The 20,396-nt window shown below is 51.6% G+C and overlaps 1 protein-coding gene across 2 annotated transcripts; it reads left to right on the forward strand.

The window, feature by feature from the left end:
* Positions 1-818: 818 nt before the first annotated feature.
* On the forward strand, positions 819-18,899 carry JDP2 (Jun dimerization protein 2). 2 transcript variants are annotated; one of them, XM_054635581.2, is made up of 4 exons: positions 996-1,135; positions 12,208-12,431; positions 16,899-17,003; positions 17,847-18,899. In XM_054635581.2, the coding sequence occupies exons 2-4, from the start codon at positions 12,231-12,233 to the stop codon at positions 18,030-18,032; spliced, it is 492 nt and encodes a 163-aa protein (XP_054491556.1). In that variant the 5' UTR covers positions 996-1,135; positions 12,208-12,230; the 3' UTR covers positions 18,033-18,899. The 2 variants fall into 2 exon arrangements, with proteins under 2 accessions (XP_077036620.1, XP_054491556.1); XM_077180505.1 differs by lacking the exon at positions 12,208-12,431 and having other exon boundaries at positions 819-1,135.
* Positions 18,900-20,396: the final 1,497 nt, after the last annotated feature.

Here is a 20,396-nt window from a genome sequence, read left to right on the forward strand (position 1 = left end):
AACACTGGGCACCATGGGTGTACCTGTGCTTCTGGCAATGTCTCATCCTGACATCCCATTGATGATAAGGAAACAAAACAGCTGGGAAGAGGTGCCTTGAACCCCTCTGCTTCTGCCTGGTTACTCTCCAGGCCAAGAGTCAAGGGAGTGGTGGAGCTGGGGCTGACAGCCCTCAGCCCTTGTATGAGGGAGCCAGTGTTGTGTGGGGCATGAGCCGGCCAGGCTGGGGAGGGATGAGATGAGAGGGTTCTTGCCTCCCACAGGACAGTGGAGTGACCCTGCAGCCCTGAACCCCTGCCCCTGTGCCTTTGCTGCCCTGGGTGAGGTGTGCTTGATGCTTGGGAGCACTGGATAGTCTCTCTGGTCCTTTGCCTCTTTTTCCCAGGCTCGGGACTGAGGAACGGAGGCTCCGCACAAATCGGGCTAGCTCGGGCACGGCTGTGGCAGCTGCCCGGGACGGTGTCCAGGCGTGCGCCGGGGAACGAGAGCGACCGGAGGGAAGCAGAGAGTGTGCGGAGGGGCGCAATAGGAGCGCGGGGAAGATGCGCACCCAGTCGGGGTGCGAGGTCCGGAGGCGCCGTGGTGCGGAGGGGTCAAGAGCTGCGGGAGCGTGCGGGGATGCCGGCTGCGAGGGCAGAGGGTGGCCGAGGGGTGCCGGGTGCGGAGTCCCGGGGTGCAGGATGCGGAGATGCCGGGCCATGAGGTGTGGGACGCCTGGCCGTGGGGTGCGGGATGCCGAGGTGCGGGATGTCGAGGTGCCCGGGCTGGTCCCACCCCTGCGCGGCGCTCCCCGCCCCGCGGCCCCGCTCCCCCGCCCTCCCTGACGTGTGGCGCTGGCAGCCCGGCCGGTTCCGCATTCCCGACCCCTCCCCGCAGCCCAGGGGCCGCTATATAACCGGGGCTGATGCAACCCACCCCGCCGCCTGCCACAGCCTGCGGGAGGCGCGTACCGGGGCGGCGGGCGGTGGCGGGCCGAGGCGCCCCGGCGGCGGCCGGCACCCGGCACCCACATCGGCACCCGGCGGGGCCCGGGGGTCGGGGCAGCGGCGGAGGCGGCGGGGCTGAGCCTGCAGCCCGCGCCCGGCCCCTACGGCCGGGCCCCGCGGGCACCCCGGCAGCCCGGTCGCTCTGCACGGTGGGTACGGGCGCGGGCGGGGGACGCGCCGGGCGGGCCGGGACTGCGGCAGGGGCGGGCGGCGGCGCGGGGCTCCGCGGGGGTGGCGGACAGCGGCGGCGGGGGCTGGAGCGGGGGGCGCCCGGAGGAGCATCCCGTGTCCCGCGGCAGCGGGCAGGTTGCCGCTGTCCGGGCGGCCGGGCGCACGGCGGAGATGCCGGCAGACCCTGCGCGGGGGCGGGCACAGCCGCATGGGCGGCTCAGAGCCGGGCTGCTGCCCCCGCAGCCCGCGACGCGCGGGGGCTGGAGGTGCCGGGCTCGGGGCTGCTGCCGCACCGAGGAGCTGCGGGGCGGCGGGGGCGGCCTCCCCCGCTCCTCAGGCGCCGCTGCCTCCCTCCCTTCACCTGCCGGCTGGGCGCGCAGGTGAGGGGCGCGGGTCCCCGCCGCTGCCGGCCCTGCTGTCGCCAGCCGTGTCTCCAGCCCGGGAGGCCCGGGGAAGGAAAGGGGCCCTGGAGGTGCCCCCGCCGCGCGGTCCCAAGTCCGCTTTAGCAGTCAGGCATGGAGTTGAATGGAAGTTGCATTCTTTTGCACGCTCTGCTCCAGGAGGCACTTTTCTTTTTTCCATGGAAGGGAAATAGGTTTGAGAGCAAATTGGGGGAAAGGGAGAAATACCAGGGGAACGAGAGCTACATTATGTTTCCATTTTCCTTTAATGAAGGCCCTGTGGAGGTGTATTTGAAAACACAGAGTCTCCTATGCCTTCAAGGAGGGTGAGAACACTGTGCTGGCTGGTTCCAGGGCCATATGCAGCGTATGGTGGCCAATGAAACAGGGCCTGGCTCGTTCTCTTGCTTGTCTTGGCAGCCTGCTCCATGGCTTGCATTACCAGCCCTGGAACACAACCACTGCCAAACTGTGAGTGTGTGTGTGTGTGTGTGCTTGGACTCCAAGAACTCAGCAGAAGCAAATGCTTCTGCAGCTCAAACCAGGATTTTTTAGCTAGTTTTGGGAAAACTTGCATAAAAATCTGTGTGTGGAGGCTCTCTTGACAGAGTATGCCCTGGGAATTTGTTGCTAAAAGCTTGTGTGAGGGCATCTGTGAATGGCAGTCTTTGGAGTTCAGATTCTTAGTATTAGTCCTAGTGATTTAAAAATGCAAAAACCTGCCCATCTAGGGGATGAGTGTGTGGGTGCAGGAGCTGCCATCCACATCGTTACTGGATCATGCAGCAATTGGTTGCCCCTGGTGTCTGTGGAATTTACAAAATCTGCCGAATTAGTGTGCAGGTTATTGCCTCTGCTTCCTCATTGAGATGCCTATGGATGCTTTTTCTGCATCTTCACAGTTGAGTATTTCCCTCCTTACAGGATGCAGAGGTCCCTGTGCTACATTCCTTGCCAAGGAGGAGTAAATACTCCCTCAGACCTCTTGCCTCCTCCTGCCCTGTCCATCTGAGCAGTGTGTCCAACTGCTCAAGGAGCACTGAGCATCTGTTCTGTGGTCTCCTTCCCTGTGCTAGTGTTTGCTACTTCAGCTGCATTGCCTGGGCCAGGTTCTTGGCAGCATGCAGTGCCTTGAATGTGAAGCTGTAAGAGGCTCTTTTCACTGTAGTGGCTGTTCCTAGTGGGCCTGGCCTCAAGAGCAAGGGAGGCAGAGCCATGGTGAGGCGTGGGACCCCTTGCCAGCATGTGTACGTATCCTGCAGTGCCGTGCAGCTAGGAGGGGGCACTGCAAACCTGATGCCATCTGTCTTTGGCTGCATGTCTCAGTTGCTTGGACTGTCCAGAGCATCAGTCCAAACATTGCAGGCTATTTTAACATGCAGACAGAGAGCTGAAGGCACATACAGGCCTCTGAGCTGAGCAGTGCTGCTGCAAACTAGCCAGAGCTGGTCTTTATATGGATTAGAGGTCTTTGTGGATGACCCTGGCATTTAAGGCATAATTTTGAGGAGTTTGTAGGGGGTGTGGGGGCTGTCATCTCTGAGGCTGTCCTTGGCCCCTGAGGGCAGAGCTTTGTGCTGGAGCACGATTGTCTTCTTGAAGAAGGTTCTAGCCCTGACCACATGTGGTTATGGAAGGTCCTTGGTGATTTCAACAAGTCAGTTGTTAGGCTGCAGCTCAGACACTGAGGTTTTCTCAGACCAGGATATTCCTTCCTTCTCAAATCCCTTTGAGCTGCTTCAGGTACAAATAGTCTAACTTTTACCTTCCTGCTCTGCACTGCTGTCCAGTGGGTGGTGCAACCTCAAATAATTAATTGCAATCTTAATAATACTGTGATACGTAATGACATTTTTTTGCAGTTATTGCAATTAACTATGGCAGTAGGGGAGCCTTGCTATGGTAGGTGCTGTACAAAACCCTGCTGTCGCAGGTTGCTTGGAAGTCAATCGCTGCATTGCAGTGGTGGGAGCAGCTAAACTGGAGCTTTTTGCTGCCCTGTGAAGGTATGGAGGAAAATGCTCAGGGAGGAAGGGCTGTGAGCTGACTGCTTTGCTAATGGCAAATGGAGATTATTTCTAAGGCTGAGGACTGGAGAACCAGTATCCCCCCTCCTCACAAAAGGGACAAGAAGTCAAAGCATTAGACAGGCAGGTGTGGAGGCCTAATGGTGAGACTCAGCTGGACAAGGGCTGCAAAATGGCATTTCTGCCAAGGAGATGCTATCTGCTCTGGGCTGCCCCGTGTGCACATGTAGGAAGCTCTGAGCTTCCCTAATGGAAGAGAGGAGGGAGGGCAGCAGGGCTCTTTGCATTCCTGTTTTTAGAAAGCTTCTCATAGCCCTCTGTCTGTCAATGACTCGGATGATCCTCCTGCCAGCTAGAAGTGCAGGACTGAGCCAGAATGTTCCCACTCATGAAGTAGGTTTAGAATTCCACCTCCTGAGGAACAGTTCTTCATAGCTCCTCCTGTTCAGCATTGTGGCCCCCCACTCACTCTGAACTAGGGGTGGGAGGTTACATGTATGGGAGTTCACAAGCCCTGCAACTCTTCTCCCACCACGTGGGGTTGCCTGTGGGAGGAAAGGAACAGCAAGAATGACAGCTTGGAGTGTCTGTGGGAAGGGCACAGATGAGTCTTTGGACCTGCAATCCTAGAACCTGGTTGTAGGAGCTGTCTCTCCCTCCCGGGATGGAAAATGGGGTGTGGGGGCACTACAGTGAGTAGTGAGGTACTGCAGCATCCTGCATTCTGAGGTGCTGTGCTCTGCCTCAGTGCTCTTGATGGGCCATGCTGTGAGCATGCCTTTACCTGGCCTTTCAACAAGGGGGACTTCTGTGATGCCATAAAACAGTAAGTAATGTTAGGTGCTCAGTAGAGAGAGACATAGGCGTTTTTATCCCAGCTGGTGTCACTGCAGCTTTTCAGTATGCTATAGGTGGTGGGTTCCTTGGCATCAACAGGTTCAGCAACTGATTGAATGAATACACCATGGCTGTAGTTAAAGTCCATGTTTGCCAGAGCTACTGCATGGGGACCTGAAAAGACTGGTTACCCCCAAAGGGCTTGTCTGCTGCTGTGTTCTGATGTTTGGCAAATAACTTTGATCACTGGGGTGCTTGGCACTGGCCCTGCAAGTTTCTGTTTTTAACAGTGCAGAGCAGAAGCAGCTAGCCAGAAGGTATGACTGTAAGGTGCTACTCAAAATTAAATACCTCTAGAGCGGATAGAATTGTGTGGCAATGGGAGAGTCTCATGTTTTAGATAGCAGAAGAAAGCTCTAATTGCATGGGAAGGTACTTGTGGCACTGGGAATATGGGGTAGTGTCTTTCTGCCTTCATCTGTTCCCACTGGGGCCTGAACCTTGAAGTGGAAGTGGAAGAAGGTCTGTAGGCTTCAGATCATCAGCACTCTGCAGTCTCCTCAGAAGAGTCCAGATGGAAAAAAGCAAGTGGCTCAGAGCTTCAGAGAAAGAGTGGTAGACAACTGCCCTGTCTTTGTTTCAGAAGTTACATTCTTGGTTCATGAGAAGTTGGGTATGTCAGGAAAGGGCTTTCCTATAAATCATCCTTCTGCTCACAGAAGGAACTAGATAGATTCAATGTGTGACATACAGACTGAAGTAGCTTGATAGCCAGGAGTTAAAAAAAAATTTAAAATGGCAGCAAAGCAGAATAGAATCTAAGGAACTATATGCTAGTAGTGCTGCTTCTGATCTCCAAATCAGAATTATTGTTCCCTGTTGGCCAGGAGCAGATGAAAGGCCAGTTACTGTGACTTAGGTGCTCCAAGACAGTACATACAAATGGCAATGTTGTGCTAGGTGCTAACACACTGATGAAGAGTTCAAAGATTGCTTGTATGGGGCTTACAGACTCCAGCAGTGCTCTGATGCGTGGCAGCTGACAAGCAATGGCAGGCACCCAGGCTGAGCCTGCTGAGAGAATAGCAGGCAAGCATGGCCTTTATTCTGCAGGCAGCATGGAGAAGGGCTGGTAGGACAGACTATGCCTTAGTGCAGTGCTTAACATGGGCAAAAGAGAAACATGCTGGTAGGTACAGAGTGTCAGAATCTGCTGGCTGGCAATATTAGATGCTAGACTGGCTCTCTGAGCATCAAAAGGGTACTTGGATCAGCCATTATAAATGTCAGCACATGTGAAATAGCTTATGTTGTAAGAAACTGTGATTGTATTATAGACAGCAAAACTGATAATAAGGCTGCAAATAGTCCTCACTCTCACCAAGGAAGCTGACACCAGAGATAAGGCAGTAATGACAAGTTAAATTGAAGTGTGACTGTCAGAGCCTGCTTTGGGATGTCATGGCCATCTCTGCAGGATGATGCTCACGGTACAACAGTAGCAGCTGCATTTGGTTTTTAAAGAAACAAACAACACCTCTGGATGCATAGGATGATGGATACAAACTGAGGCAGTCTGTGTGCAGGGAATTGAATGCATGATTTCAACACAGGTAGGCATTCCTGTGCCAGTTTTAGTCTGGGTAAGAATAGCAGTGAGGAGGTGGCAGGAGGGGTGTGAATACAGGCTAGCAAGGGGAGCACAAGCTCCCTGGGCTATACGAATTATGCCTACACATGTTAGATTTATGCTGTAACTGCTGTGCAAACATCAGCTTCTTAAAAAAAAAAAACCAAACACAAACCCAAAGAGTCCCCTGAAAAAGCAGCAGACAAATCAGTATAGGAAGAGGAAAAAACCCAACCCATTAAAAAAAAAAAAGCCCAAGAACGTGAAGATTAGAACTGCAGGAGAAAGAATAGAAAGGTACGTGGGGGCAGTGTCACTGAGGAAGCTGGGCAACTGTATGGGACAGAAACAACTTGGTAAAGCTTCTTCCCTCTAGGCTGTGGTTTCCAGAAGATAACAGACTCTGGCAGTAGGAGAAAAACTAAGAGTAATGGGTGCTGCCTTTAAGAAATATTAAATCAACCAGTGTCACAGAATGCTGACCATAGGGACATAATTAGGGAACAAAGCATGCAAACACTTGAAACTGGTGGGAAAGATGCAGAAAAACCAAGGTGAGCAAAGAAAGCTGTACTGCTGTCAGCTTTTTGAGTATGAGACTGCTGATAAAATAACTGAGTTGATTAAGTCCACAGGAAGAACAGTGCCAAAGCAAGGATGCAAAAGTTACTGCAATTATCAGGAGGGTTTACAGACATTTCGGCAAGAGGTCAAGTCTTGTGTTACAGCATTTTAACCAGAATAAGGGAGTGTAGAGGCAAAGCTAAGAAATAAAAACTAAATTTTGACCAGTGAAATCATGTGTTGACCAGATTTTTGCTGCAAAGATGGTTGCTGAACAGAGCAATGAATGGTGTAAAGTATTAATCATTGAACTGAAGTTGTAAGAAAGCCTTCTCTCTCCTAATTCACTCTGGAGCATCTTGATGTCATGGCACAAAACAATGAATAGTGTTGGTGCAGAAGGCAGAGTAATAGTGAATGTAAACTCAAGAAGCTGGTGTCATGCTGATCCAATGGTCCTGTGCAAGACTGCACATTCTCTTTCCCCTTGATGTGTTGCTATTGGCTTCATTATGTGCAAAAGCATAGCTGTTACAATGCATACAAAAGAATTGTGGGGTTCAAATACAGGACAGCAGAAAGCTAGGTTGTACTGAAGACATGACATTTCCAAGCTCGTGTAAGGAGATGTTGAAACACCATCTGGCATTGAGGGAAAAAGGCTGTGTTATTTATCAGTTCTGAAAAGAAAAAAAAAATATAATAAGAATCCCAACTAAAGCACTATGTTAGAAAGAATGAATATAGAGGTGAGTTGGTTCATGTGCCTTAGAAATAGCAAATGCTGCAAGGGAATATCCAGAAACCAATTAAGAATTGGCAAGGCACCAGCTGTATTCACCCCATCCAGCCAGAGGTGGCTGTTGAAGAGCTGCAACTAAAAGATCAAACTCAGATCCTGAGCTTTAAAGTTCTGCCCTACCATGTGAACGTGGTACCAGTATGCTGGAGCTATAGGTAGGCATGTCCATGTCTGCCAGGATAACAGCTTTGGGAGGAAGATGAAAGTAATAAATAGAATTCCATACTCTGGCTTTTTTACGTTATCAACTTAGCTCTGGCACTCACCAGATAAGAATGGGAAAGTATCTGGGACTTGGGGTGAAAAGAAAGTTGTGCTTACATTAGGAAGAAGCAAAGGAGTGGAACAAACTTGGAGTTTGTTCGAGTCCTTTCAATCAGCAGCAGTGACAGTGCCTGGGGCTGAGGGCCCTCAAGAATTGGGGAGATGATCTGTTACTGCACCCCTGCTCTGCAGACAGGGATGGCACCTCTCCTCATTCCTTTCTATTTCCATGGTTATAGCCCTGCTGGGAATGGTGTTACGTTCCTCCCCAAGGCTTACCTCAGCTTGACTCTTGGCAGTTCTCAATGTGCTCCTGAGCTTTCTGGCCCCTGAGCAAGCTCTCACCTGTAGAAGACACTTTCCCCCCTTTCTACCTAGTTCTCAGCTCATCTTAATGTGCAGGTTTATGGTTATCCAGAAGGCTTCTGGCACTTTGGTTTGATGAGCTTAAAATTTAGTTTCCACTGATGCAGGTGTGATGTGGGCTTTGGCACTGCAGTCCCTGGATCCAGGATAAATTTTTAGAGCATATTGGATACTGGGCCAGCCCCTTCACTCTGACCTGTGTTGTGTGTTACACTGGTACAGAGGCTAATTCAAGGCCTATCAAGCTACCAGATCAAAGATGCAGAAGGAGAAGATGTGCTGGAGGAAAAAAAGTGGTTTCTCAAATCTTTAGCCACTTGTCCTCAGGGACCTGCCCCAGGCTCAGGAGTGCATGGGGAGGGTGCTCAGTGGTCAGGTTGGCCCACAGCCCAAAGAATGGGTTTCTCCTTGCTCCTTATTTCAAAAACTGCAGTGACCTTATATTCAGTCTGCCTGAGGACCTGGACTGTCTAGCCTGGGTGCTGTCAGCTGCATGTCATGATGGAAGAAAATTAAGCACAGCATGGCCAGCCAGTCAAGGGAGGGGATTGTCCTGCTCTGCTCCACACACATGTGGCCTTGCCTTGAATGCTGTGAGCAGTTTTGGGCACCACAATAGAGAAAAGAGGTGAAGCCATTAGAGGGCATCCAAAGGAGGGCCATGAGGATGGTGAAGGGCCTGGAGGAGAAACTGTATGAGGAGTGGCTGAGGTCACTTGGTCTGTTTAGCCTAGAGAAGAAGAGACTGAGGGGAGACCTCACTGCAGTTACAACTTCCCTGTGAGGGGAAGAGGAGGGGCAGGTACTCTTGTGACCAGTGACAGGACTTGAGGAAATGGCATGAAGCTGAGGCAGAGGAGGTTTAGGTTGGATATCAGAAAAAGGTTTTTCATCCAGAGGGTGGTTGGGTGCTAGAACAGGCTCCACAAGGAAGTAGTCACAGAACCAAGCCTGACAGAGTTCAGTAAGTGTCTGGACAACAGTCTAAGGCACATGGTGTGATTCTTGGGCTATCCTGTGCAGTGTCAGGAGCTGGACTCGATGATCCTGATGGGTCCCTCCAACTCAGCATATTCTGTGATTCTATGAATAAATTAAAACCAAGTCCTCCAAGTCCAGAACAGATTTTAGCATCCAGTGCTGGGTTCAAGTCAATTCTCATGCTGAAGCCTGTGAAAGGGTGGGTCAGGGCCCCAAATCAGTCTGTGAGAGACTTCAAGTGGCTGCTCATATACTTTTGCTACTGATTATTTTTCTATTTTATTTTTTTAAATTTTGACATAAACTGTTCAAGCTGGGGATGGACATCTGTGGGATTGCTGGCTTGGGCTCTGCTGCTGTTGGCAGGTGTCTTCCCCAGTGCCACAGCATGTCACCTTGGTGGCAGCATCAGGGAAATGGCCAGCTCTGTAGTGTATGCAGCTATCCCAAAATGGTAGACTGGATTTAACCCCATACAGCTCTGTCTTGTGTCAGGGGGTCCTGGGAAGAACCTCTGGATTCACCTCCCCTTTGTCATCCACCTCATTGACCAGGTGCCTTCCTGCTGTAGAGGGATGATCTCTGAGGAAGGTGGTTGGGATTTAGCCACATTCCCTAAATGACTTGTGTTTTCCTGTCTGGAGTGCAGCCTAAGGGTGTGATGGTACTTATTTCTGGAGCAGTGGAGCATCTTAGCCTTGTGTAGGCCTGAAAGGAAGGGGGAGGGAGGTATAGCTTGCAGCTTCAGAGCCCAGCTGCATTGGGCATCTCTGGGCACCTTAGAAGATGTTGGTGCAGATTCTGGTACAAGATGTCAGTACAAGATTGCACTGCAAATGTGGAATTACATTTTTCTAGTTTAGAGATCTCTGTGGAAGAATGAATACTTTGCATCAGCTTAGGTCCTTGCAGTCTCATGGAGTTGACTTGTAGTCTTTTTGGAGGTCAAGTATCATTACCAAGTATTTTGTCTTTCTTTTCTGTCACCAAATAGGCAAGAGTCCATTTCATCAGGGAGTATCTCTTCTCTTGGGAAGTTACTTGTCTGTCTTTCCTGTCTTCTCTTCAGGCTTTAATGACCTTATGCAGATCACCTCCTCCCTGCCCAGCTTCCTCTCCCCACAGCAGTGCTCCCAGCACTGCTGAACACTGGCTTGCTCTCCCCTTTTCTAGTCTCCTAAAGGATGACTGGAGCAGAGGGCTTGATTCCCCTTTATGGTTTCTGTCTTGCTGTGTCTGCTTTCCCTGCTCTTTCCCAAGTCTTCTTGGTCACAGCTGAGCAAACCCTGCCAGGGGACATCTCATGCTGACACCTGGACCTCTTCATTGGCAGATTAGACTGTTTGACAGCTCACTGCAGGTTGAAGACACTCTCTGCTGCAAATCAGTCTGCCTGTCACACCAATGCAGCTTGCAGAGCACCCGTGCTGGATGCTGTGGAGCTTGCATTAGCCTCTCTGCCCTTGACTAGCCTCTATGCTTGTTTTTCCTCTCCTTCTGCTGCTTATCTCTGGTTCCTTCACATTAACAAATATATTAAATAATCTCATGGGAAAAGGGATGTGCCAGTGCCAAGAAATCCTTAACTTCTCTGTTTGTCATGATTAACCCTGTTCAGCCTGCTCCCACTGACTCCACCTGAGCAGGGCAGTTGGACCAGGCAATCTCCAGAGATCCCTCCCAGCCTCAGCTGTTCTGTGATTCTGTGATCCAGCAGTTCTATCTCACATGCAGCTTTACTCAAGTCTTCAGCCTGGTACTGACATAGATTTGTCTCCCTAGGATGGCAAATGCTGAGCAGCTGTAGCAGCTGGCTTGGCTGAGTGTGTGTGAGTCTGCACAGCTCTACTGCCTGGGCCAGAAATCTGTATCTCCTGTTACCTGGTCCCTCAGGAGATGAGAGTGGATGCTTTGGAAAGAGCAGGGCAAGTGCCTGTTATCCCTCATTTAAGGCTCCTCCTTTCTCTGACACTTGGTGCTGTGAGAGCCTCCATGAGTTTCCCCAGCTGTTTGCTGAATCCTGCCTTCTGACTGGCTCTTGTGGTTGCAGGAAGCTGCACACAGAGATTATGGGTCCACTCCTTTAGTCTGTTTCTCTCCTGACATTGCTGGTCCCTGCTGTGTTGGTACCTCCTGCACAGGGGCAGAATGGGGTGGGTGCCTGGAGGCTCCTACAGTGTGCTAGGACTTCTCTGGGTGGGTAGGGCAAGGAGAGCAGTGCACACACACTGGGACGTGGTTGAGCAGTGCACACACACTGGGACGTGGTTGAGTTGAAGAAGAGGGGAAAATGGCAGCTGTGTGGACAGCAGTGAATGTTGTAAGTAGGTAACTTGTGAATGTCCCAGGCCAGTTGCACAGCAGGGATGTACCTGCATTGCAGCCAACAGCCATCTGCTCCAATGGCTTTTGGACTGATGTAACAGCTCCAGCTCTATGGACTTCCCATTTTAGGTTTAATTTTATTATATCTTTGCTGCTTGTTCTTCATAGTTATTGATAACTCCTTTTCATCAAAAAGGAGTAAAATAAGTGACTTGCTGAAGTTTGCCTTGATCCTATTCTCACTTTTTTTCTTTCATGATAGAAGAGGACTTTTGAACCTTGCACCATTTCCCTTCCCCTCCAGCCTTTGTTTCCTCATGTCTGTGCTGAGAGATGTTTGTACAGTGGCGGGTATTTTTTCTTGCAGTTTTATCTGTGGTCTTTGTGTGCTGTGTTCCAGCCCTGACCAGTGGCTGAGCCTGCCCAGAAAGAATCCAGCCTAGGGCATATTATAGTCCTATTTGTGCCATTTTCTTCTTGTACTAATAATCCACACATTAATTAATCAAAATTCAGCTAAAAGCAAACCTTGATCTCCTTTTCTCCAGAGAAAGGTGTCCATGGGATCACATCACTGTCATTGCAGCCAGCTCCTGTTCTTCTGGTGCTTTGCCTCTCAGGTCTCTTCCCTTCCTGATCTACACCCCAGTGGCCTATTCTTCCTCGCAGGATTCATATATTTGGTTTCTATAATACAGATTCTGCTTATTCTCTGCTGTTGCCCTTCCTGGGGGAGAATGTCGGCCTTGCTTCATACCCCTGTAGGTGATGGGACTGTAGGATGAGTTAGTCCTGTGCTGTGTGACGAGGCCCTGTCACTGGGTTGTAATGGGATGTGTCTGTCCCCCTGCAGCCCAGGAAGCCGCGTCCCCTGCTATGATGCCAGGGCAGATCCCCGACCCGTCGCTGACGGCCGGAGCGCTGCCTGGGCTGGGCCCCCTGACGGGGCTGCCGGGCACAGCCCTGACCGCCGAGGAGCTCAAGTGCGCCGACATCCGCAACATCGGGGCCATGATCTCGCCTCTCCAGTTCCTGGAGGTGAAGCTTGGCAAGAGACCCCAGCCTGTCAAAAGCGAGGTGAGTATTGGAGGCTGCTGGCTGCAGGTGGCCCTGCAGGGCTGGTATCTGTATTTGTGTGGGTTTCCCTCCTGCCTGTGCTTGGCTGTAGTAGCAGTGGCCAGCAGTGTGTTTTATAAGCTCCCTGTTTGGTGATGTGCATGCATGTTAGCAGCTGCTCCACTAGCTGCCTCTCCTCCCTGCCTGATTTCCTGTCCCTGGCTGGCAGTGGTGGCCTCAGCATCCCAGACCTGGTCCAGTGCAGCAATTGGCAGCCATCTGAACTCAAACTCTGCGTGTGGAATGGGGTCTGCTGCAGCCAACATGTCCCTAGGTTGGGGCATGCACCCAGAGTAGAAGTCACACAGCCTGTCACCCATGTCAACAAGCCCTTGGTGCTTCTGTCATTTGTGTTGCCTTTCCAGCAGGAATGGGGTGTGTGGAGCAGTGACTCAGCCTGTGCTGCAGGTGCTGCTGACTGGGAGCTGCCCCTGCCCCATTGCTTGAGGTGGGCCCTGGCTTCACCTTGATTTTCCTGGGATGGGGAAAATGGGTGGTTTCTGCTTGGTACCACAGGCTGCCATGTCAGAACCAGGCTGAAGGGACCAGGGAAATGCTTGGGCAGTGTTTTCCTTATGTCCCATGTGTTGGTTGTCTGGTCTTTGACTCTGGCTGAGCTGGTGGTGAGTGTTTGCACCTCCTACTGCCTGCAGATGGAGCTGGGAATGCACCATTTCGGAGGTCCCATGGTGGCGAAGGTGCTGGCTGCTGTTAGAAGGTCCAATATACAGCCTTCTGAACAGCATTTGCTCTGGGTGAGGTTACCTCAGATGATGACATATGAGGATGGGGTGATGTGTGTTCTCTAGCAGCATGAGCATGGAGGTGCTGGATGATGTGAAAAGCTGCCTGTGATGAGCTGAGAGCTGAAAGGAGTAAAATAGGAGTTCCAGGGGGTAACCTCCTCTCCAAATGGTGCTGACACTTGATTTAGCCCAATTTTTTAGCAGAAGCTCAGCAGCAGCCACCTGTGCAGAGCATCCCTGTTCTTTCCCCCCAGCTGTTTGAGGTGGACTCCTGTGGGTAGAACTGGTATGATGTAGCTCATCTGAGCACCTTGCACAGGAGCTCTGTGCCCAAGAGAGTGTCCAGTCAGCTTGTGCAGCCTGGAGGTTGCCTGGGAAGGGCTGGACAGCTCTGCAGAGGGAAGAGCTGAGGCTAGGATACTGTGGGAGGCCATTGTGAGGCCCTGGGCATGCTGATGGCTTTCGTTCCTCTGTGGGCAAAGCAGTCACGGATTTGCAGCTGAAGCCAAATTCTCTTCCAAGCTCTTGGCCTGGGTATTAATCTAGCAAATGGTCTGCAGTGCCTGCCTTGCTTCATGGCTTGGGGAAGAAAGAGGGTGACTCTGTGGCTATGCTGTCTTTCCAGGCTCAGCTCCTTTTCTGGGGCATTTTGGGCACCTCTGAGCTGGCCCTGCAGCCACTGCGTTTGCTTTTTGTGGGCATGGGTATGTGATGTCACTGGCATCTGTGTGACAGGGACAGGGCAGTTCTGCCCCACAGCAGGTACTGGAATTGCTGATTGTCCTCTGAGCCAGCTGTTGAGGCACAATGTGGAGGAAAGCTAAGAGAAAACCCAGACAGCCCTTGCTCAGCTACTTTCCATGCAGCTGGTTCCTCCCCTGCATGGCCCATGAAGCTGAGGAGTTGAAGACAGCAAATGGAGCTGCCCTTGGCAAGGCTTTGCAGCAAAAGCCTGAGGGAGCTGTTGCAGTAGCTGCTTATCCCATGAGTAGCCAAGAAGCTGCCCACGCACAGTTTTGCAATGCAGCCTGCAGCTGCTTTCCTCTTGCAGGGTGCTGGAGCCCAGGAATGCTGGGTGCTGGTGTGCCACTCTGTGGTGCCTGGCAGGACAGGCTGCCTGCCATGAGCCTGGCCAAGGCATCTCTCTCTGCTCTGCTGGGGGCACCAGCATCTCCTGGCATTGGGGTCTGTGTGCCTGGGGACACACACAAAACCCACCCAGTGCGTGTTGGGGGTCAGCTTCTCTGCAGGGTGATGGACAGCCCCACTGGGAAAGCTGCTCTCCTCTTGGACAGCTGTAGACAGATGCTGCTGGGCTCCTCCACCACTGAATCCCACCTGGGGTGCTCCTCTGGGACTGAGCCGTGCCCCTTAGGCAGATGATCACCTCAGTCTCTGAGGCTGCTGACTGAAGCAGTTCAGGAGGCATCCCCACAGGGACTTCTACCCACAGGGATCCATCCCCTGGAGATCAGCTGCTGGGAAGTGCTATTGGGTGACACATCATCACTGTCCCATGTGCCTCTCAATAACCTCCTAACCCTCAGCACCAGGGCTGTGTCACCTTTTTGAATTGAAATCAAGCAGAAGCAGATGGGAAAAAAACCTGCTGTCTTGAAAAGAGAACTTCTCAGCACTGAGAATTTGTGGATTCCTCATACCTGGAAGTGTTCAAGACTAGGCTGGACAGGGCTTTTAGCAACTGCTGTACTGGAAGAGGTCCCTGCCTATGGTAGGGGGGTTGACACTAAGTGATCTTTAAGATCTTATTCAAACCTTTCTATTTTCTATGAAGCTACAGGAGCTGTGCTCAAAATACAGAACCAAGGGTTCAAGCTTCTTCTGTCTGTGTTGAGCCACCTTCCTTGGACATCTGTATTCCATCTAAAGGACACAGACCTTTGCTGGGCCCTCTGTGGGGTGGAGGGTCATTTATTCTGTAATTCTGGTTGAATAGACCAACAGGGCATGGAAATGTCAGGCAGTTTCCAGGGCTGGTGCAGTTGCTGGTTGCTCTTCCAGTTGCTGTTAGGCCCCAAGATGTACTTTTGAAGCCAAGTTTGGGGGTGTTTTTTGAGCTTTGGAGCTGTGAGCACAAATGACTTCTATGCACTCTCCTAGTAATCCTGGAACTAACAGACCGGGAAGCTGTCTTAGGGGTAGATGAGTAGTTGGTAAATGTGCAGAGGGGAATTGCATCTACCCTGATGTCCACCTCCTCTTAATTTCTGTCAGGAACTTTTATAAGACCTGGAAGTCAAATGTAGAGTTAGTGCCTTCCAGATTACTCCTGCTAACCTGTCACATCTAATTTATGTGGGTGCAGTGTGAGCTGTCCATTTCTGACTGGACTTGGGCGTATCAGTGCAGTTCCCATTGTAGTTCTCACAGGTGTGGTACATTGGTGCCCCATGGCACTACGTGGCAGCCTGGCATTATGGAAGTCTGTGCATAGCTTGTGCTGGCTTTGCTTAATATTTTCACTGCAGCTGAAATAGCAACTGTGGTATAATGCTTGCAAAGCAAGGTAGAAAAGATGCAAAACTGTTAGTGCTGTAAAGCTCAGACATTGCCTTCTACAGCATGCTGTGTACAGGACATGCAGCTTGCTTAAGCCACCCCTTCATCCTGCCTCTGCTGAGTCCACATTTCTTCCAGTCCTTGTGCATCACACTGGGATGTTTTGATTAGTGGGTTTTGGAGTTGGTGACTGTTAGCAGTGTGCACAGTCTACTGTGGATGATGGCCCCTGCAGCCTTCATTGGCATCAGGCACTGCTGGTGTGTCTGCATGGGGGGTGATCTTGTGGTATCAGTCAATAGGAATGAGGCAGTTCAGTCTGACAGCTCAAATTTCAGACACCCAGGCCAAATGTGGATGAAGGCACTGGGGACCTTTTCTTCTCTATCCATGCTGCAAAGTATAACCTGACTTTGCAGGGCTTTCCAGCACTCAGATTTTTCTTGAAGGAGCATGTAGGCATGTAGGCCATTTACACAGGCCTTGCAGCATATATCAGTAAATACTTTGATTATGGTTTTCTGACTCATAGGGCCTATTGGCTTGGCCTGTGTGGTTTGAGTCAAAGAGCACAGAGAACTGAGTCATGGCAAACAGTGCAGGTAGTGCTGTGTCCTGCCCCCTCACAGGGCATGCAGGACCTGTCCCCACCTTACTGTGGTGGCCCTGTGACTCAGACAGTGCTGAAGATGCAGCAGACAGTCCCAGATACTGGAATGGGGCAGGCTCAGCTGGGATATCTTCTGGGTTTTTCTGCCTCTTGTCCTTGGCTCTGTGTGTGATGCTTTCAATGTCTGTGCTAACAGAGCTGAGCCTGTAGATGTCTGTGTGACAAACCACCCTTGTAGAAACAAGGAGGGAGCTCTATTCTGTCCCTTCCCTTTCTCAGGGAGGGAGCAGCCCTGTGAAGGGCTGTCTGTCCCCTACCAGCCATCTCCTCAGCTCTGGGTACAGGTCTCCCTCTCTGTGTTTGCACATGGAGGTAGAGGCTGTAGCAGCAGCATACCTGGTTCCATGAGGATTAAGTCGTGCTGCTGGTGGCCTGTGACCAGGTGGCTGCCACATTGCCCTGCCGTGGGTGGGGCTGCCACATGCTCACCCCTACCTCCTGCCCCATCCCACATCTGCTGGCTCTGATCTGGGTTTCTCTGTCTTGTTATAGCTGGATGAGGAAGAAGAGAGGAGGAAAAGGCGCCGGGAGAAAAACAAAGTAGCGGCAGCACGATGTCGTAACAAGAAGAAGGAGAGGACAGAGTTCCTGCAGCGGGTGGGTGTCCCAATCTATCCTAGGGCACAGCAGGGACCTCCCTAGAACAGTGCTCCAGCTACAGGAAGCATTGCCTCCTGAGCTTCCCCTCTGCCACCCCTTGCTCCAGTGCCTTTATCTGGGAAAATAGAGCTCCTGCTTTTGGTGAGGCTGTGAAGGTGGTGGCCATGTACATGCCCAGGCAGAGCTTACCCATGGTACCAGGGCTGGAGAAGGCTGGAGGTTGACTCCAGGCTTGTGGTGAGAGAGGAATAATAATGGCTCTGCCATGGTGCTGGAGCAGGAACACCCATATGAGTGTGGCACAGGACAGGGGCTGGCAGTGTGCTGGCCCCTTGACTGAAGTCCTAAAGATTTTCCCACTCAGAGGCCAGATGCCCACTCCATCTCTAACCCCAGGGCAGAAAATCTGTCACAGCACCTTGCTGTTTTTCTGCAAACAGTGGTGAGACATGGGTGGATGACACAACTTGGAAGGAGTCATTTCACAAGGGCAGATGCATACAGATGGGCTGGGTGAAAACTTAAGCATGGGTTTGTCCCCAAATACCTTACCAGAGCACGGAAAGCAGCCGGGCACAGGTTTTGCTGGGGTGCGGCAGAGACCTGCCCCAGCTGGTGGCTGTGTGTTTCTGTGTGATGGCACAAAGTGCCAAGCACGAGGCAGCAGGGCTGGGGATGAACTGCCTGGAGGGATGTGATGCCTTGGCAGGTCTTCAGCCTGCTCCCCTGCTGCAGGGGCTGAGGGACAGCACCGAGCAGAGGTGGCATGTTGGCCAAATTGTTTCTTGTGTCTTGTCCTGCTAGATAAAGTCACATGCGGTTGTGTTCCTGTCCTGCTAGGAGTCTGAGCGTCTAGAGCTCATGAATGCTGAGCTGAAGGCCCAGATAGAAGAGCTGAAACAGGAGAGGCAGCAGCTCATCCTGATGCTGAACCGGCACCGTCCCACCTGCATCGTGCGGACAGACAGCATCAAGACGCCTGAGAGCGAAGCCAACCCACTGCTGGAGCAGCTAGAGAAGAAGTGAAGGTGGCACGGGGCCACGAGGAGGAGACAGTGGCACAGGGTCTTCCAGGGTCTCTAATGTATGTACTGTATGAAGAACTGTACACCCAGGCCTGGTGCAGCCAGGACCCAGTGGGCTTCCTTGGGAACTATGGACCAAACATGGGAACAGAGAAGATCGGGAACCTGCCAACCATGTACTCTGAGGCTGAACCTGGGAGCAGGGCTGGTGGTACCAGTGAGGGCAGCCTCCCAGTGATACATCATCACAACCCTTCAGCCTGCTCTCAGCCCTGGGACCCACAAAGCCACAGCGTGTCCTGCAAGGAGCAGGCAGCCCGTGGGTAGCAGGGGCTGCAGGCTGAGGAGTGGCAGCTGGGCAGTGCCCACCAGCACGCTGCCCAGAGGCTGCTGCTGCTCCTGGCACGCTCCAGAGGGAAACCTAAACCCAAGAACCACAAACACTTGATGCAGCCCCATCTGGTGGGCAGGCCTGTCGGGGCTCGGTGGCGCAGGCGCCCCCCACAAGCACACTCAGTATAATGTTTACAGCCCAGCTGTCCGTGTCGGCCGTGCTTTTGAATGCACATTTTTACACTTTTTTAAAGTATTTTTTACAAAGTTTTTATACAGTGATCTCTATATGGATTTATATAATCACTAGATGTGATCCCATAGAAATGTATGTTATAATGGTCTGTTTGTTACAAACACATATGCCACAGTTATCTCCATTGTGTTACTTGTCCGGTAGCATCCAGCTCCTTTCCTGGCATGCTGGGAAGGGGGTGCAAGCTGCCCTCTGCAGTGGTGTTGCTGCCCTCTCCATCCATGTATGTCCTTCATAATACTCAGTTCTGTATCTCTCAGTAAATGTTACCTTTGCGTATGCTGTCCTCCTGTAGCTCTGTTTGGGTCAGCACTGCCGCAGCAGTGGGTTCCTGGCTGAGTGGCACAGTGGAGCAGATCCCAGAGCTGGTTTGATGATTGTGTTAGCAGCTGTGGGCCAGGAGAATTCACCCTAGAATGCTGGCAGCCTTGGAGGCAGCTCTGACTATTGTCAAGCAAGAAGTAGCTCATTGCTGCACCAAAGAGATTAGGTAGGCATGGCTTGCCACTTGGAAAGGTGGAGGGAGACCATGTCATCCTTAACTGGTCCTTTGTGTTTCAGTCCCAAATACAGCAGTTTGAACTCATTTCAGGGATGAGAAAGAGACAGGGCACCTGTCACAATGTCCTTGTGCTGGTGATCCCTTTATGTGCCTTTGTGCTTCCTTCTGCCCAGCCTGTGGAGTTCATGGCAAAGATCTGACCCATTCCTCAGCTGCTGTCAGGAGCCAATCTTCATTCTTTGAAAAACATGATACCTCTGCCTTTTATTAAGCTCTGCTGAAAAGATGGGCCTCCTTGTCTTTTCTCTTTATTTCCCTCTGCAAAGTGTACATGGTAATAAATTCCCTCTTTGGTAGTCAGTGGGAGCTCCTTGGGGATACCAGATGATCCAGGCATCTTGTCCACAGGCATCTTGTACTTTTTGCTCACCTGGATAGCCTGTGTGCTCATCTCCACTCCACTGGCAGTGCTGTGGGTGCAGGTGATGGCCTTTCTCTGATGAATAGCCACATTGCAGTAAAAATTTCTTCTATGGAAACAGCTGGCTTCGAAGAGAAGTAAAAGGTGCCCTTTGAAACCCAGCATGCTAGAAGCAGTGAGCAAAGGTAGCAGCAGAAGAGTGATGTATCTACATCAGTTTAATGCTCAGCTATTCCAGCCAAGGCTTGGGCAGGAACTGAATCCTAGCAAGGCCCGGGGTTGGAATGCAATTATCTTTAAGGTCCTTCCTAACCCAGTCCACTCCCTGATTCTGTCACCCAACCAACCTTCTGCTTTATTTCAGTCAGTACTAAGGTGTTTGACACTCAAAGTTTAGGGCATTTATTTTTCAGGTAACTTGTTTGGGCTGTAAAACAATAAAGTTAAAGCAGAGGGTTTGGGCCTCTTCCCCTTTATGCCACAGCCTGTGACTATTGAACAGAAAAGGTTCCATCTCTCTGCAGTGCAAAGTTCCATCTCTGTATACTGCAAACCCCTCCTGGTTCCTGTACAGGAGACCGGCTATTTGATGGTCTTTTCTTTGGTAGCATCCGTCCTCTCAAAACCCAGCTCCCACCTTCTCAGAATTAAAAATTTTACTATGGGAGAGATGGTCCACTGGACAGGCTTGTGCATTGCAGTGGCATCTCCTGTGCAGGAGTGGAAGGCACATGCCAGGCACAGCCTGTGTTGCCATGTGCCCGAACACGCTCCCAACCTAAAATGCAATGGTTCTGCCTATGGCAGCGTCCTTTCACTTGGATCCGCTTCATGCACGGACTGGTCGCGTGGA

Source organism: Agelaius phoeniceus, chromosome 6 (genome assembly GCF_051311805.1).
Source record: "Agelaius phoeniceus isolate bAgePho1 chromosome 6, bAgePho1.hap1, whole genome shotgun sequence".
Taxonomy (NCBI): domain Eukaryota; kingdom Metazoa; phylum Chordata; class Aves; order Passeriformes; family Icteridae; genus Agelaius; species Agelaius phoeniceus.

Coding starts and splice junctions, on each gene's coding strand:
- JDP2 (XM_077180505.1), top strand. CDS start 905: ATGCAACCCACCCCGCCGCCTGCCACAGCCTGCGGGAGGCGCGTACCG. Junction 1,136..16,898: donor CAGCCCGGTCGCTCTGCACG/GTGGGTACGGGC, acceptor GTCTTGTTATAG/CTGGATGAGGAAGAAGAGAG. Junction 17,004..17,846: donor GGACAGAGTTCCTGCAGCGG/GTGGGTGTCCCA, acceptor CTGTCCTGCTAG/GAGTCTGAGCGTCTAGAGCT.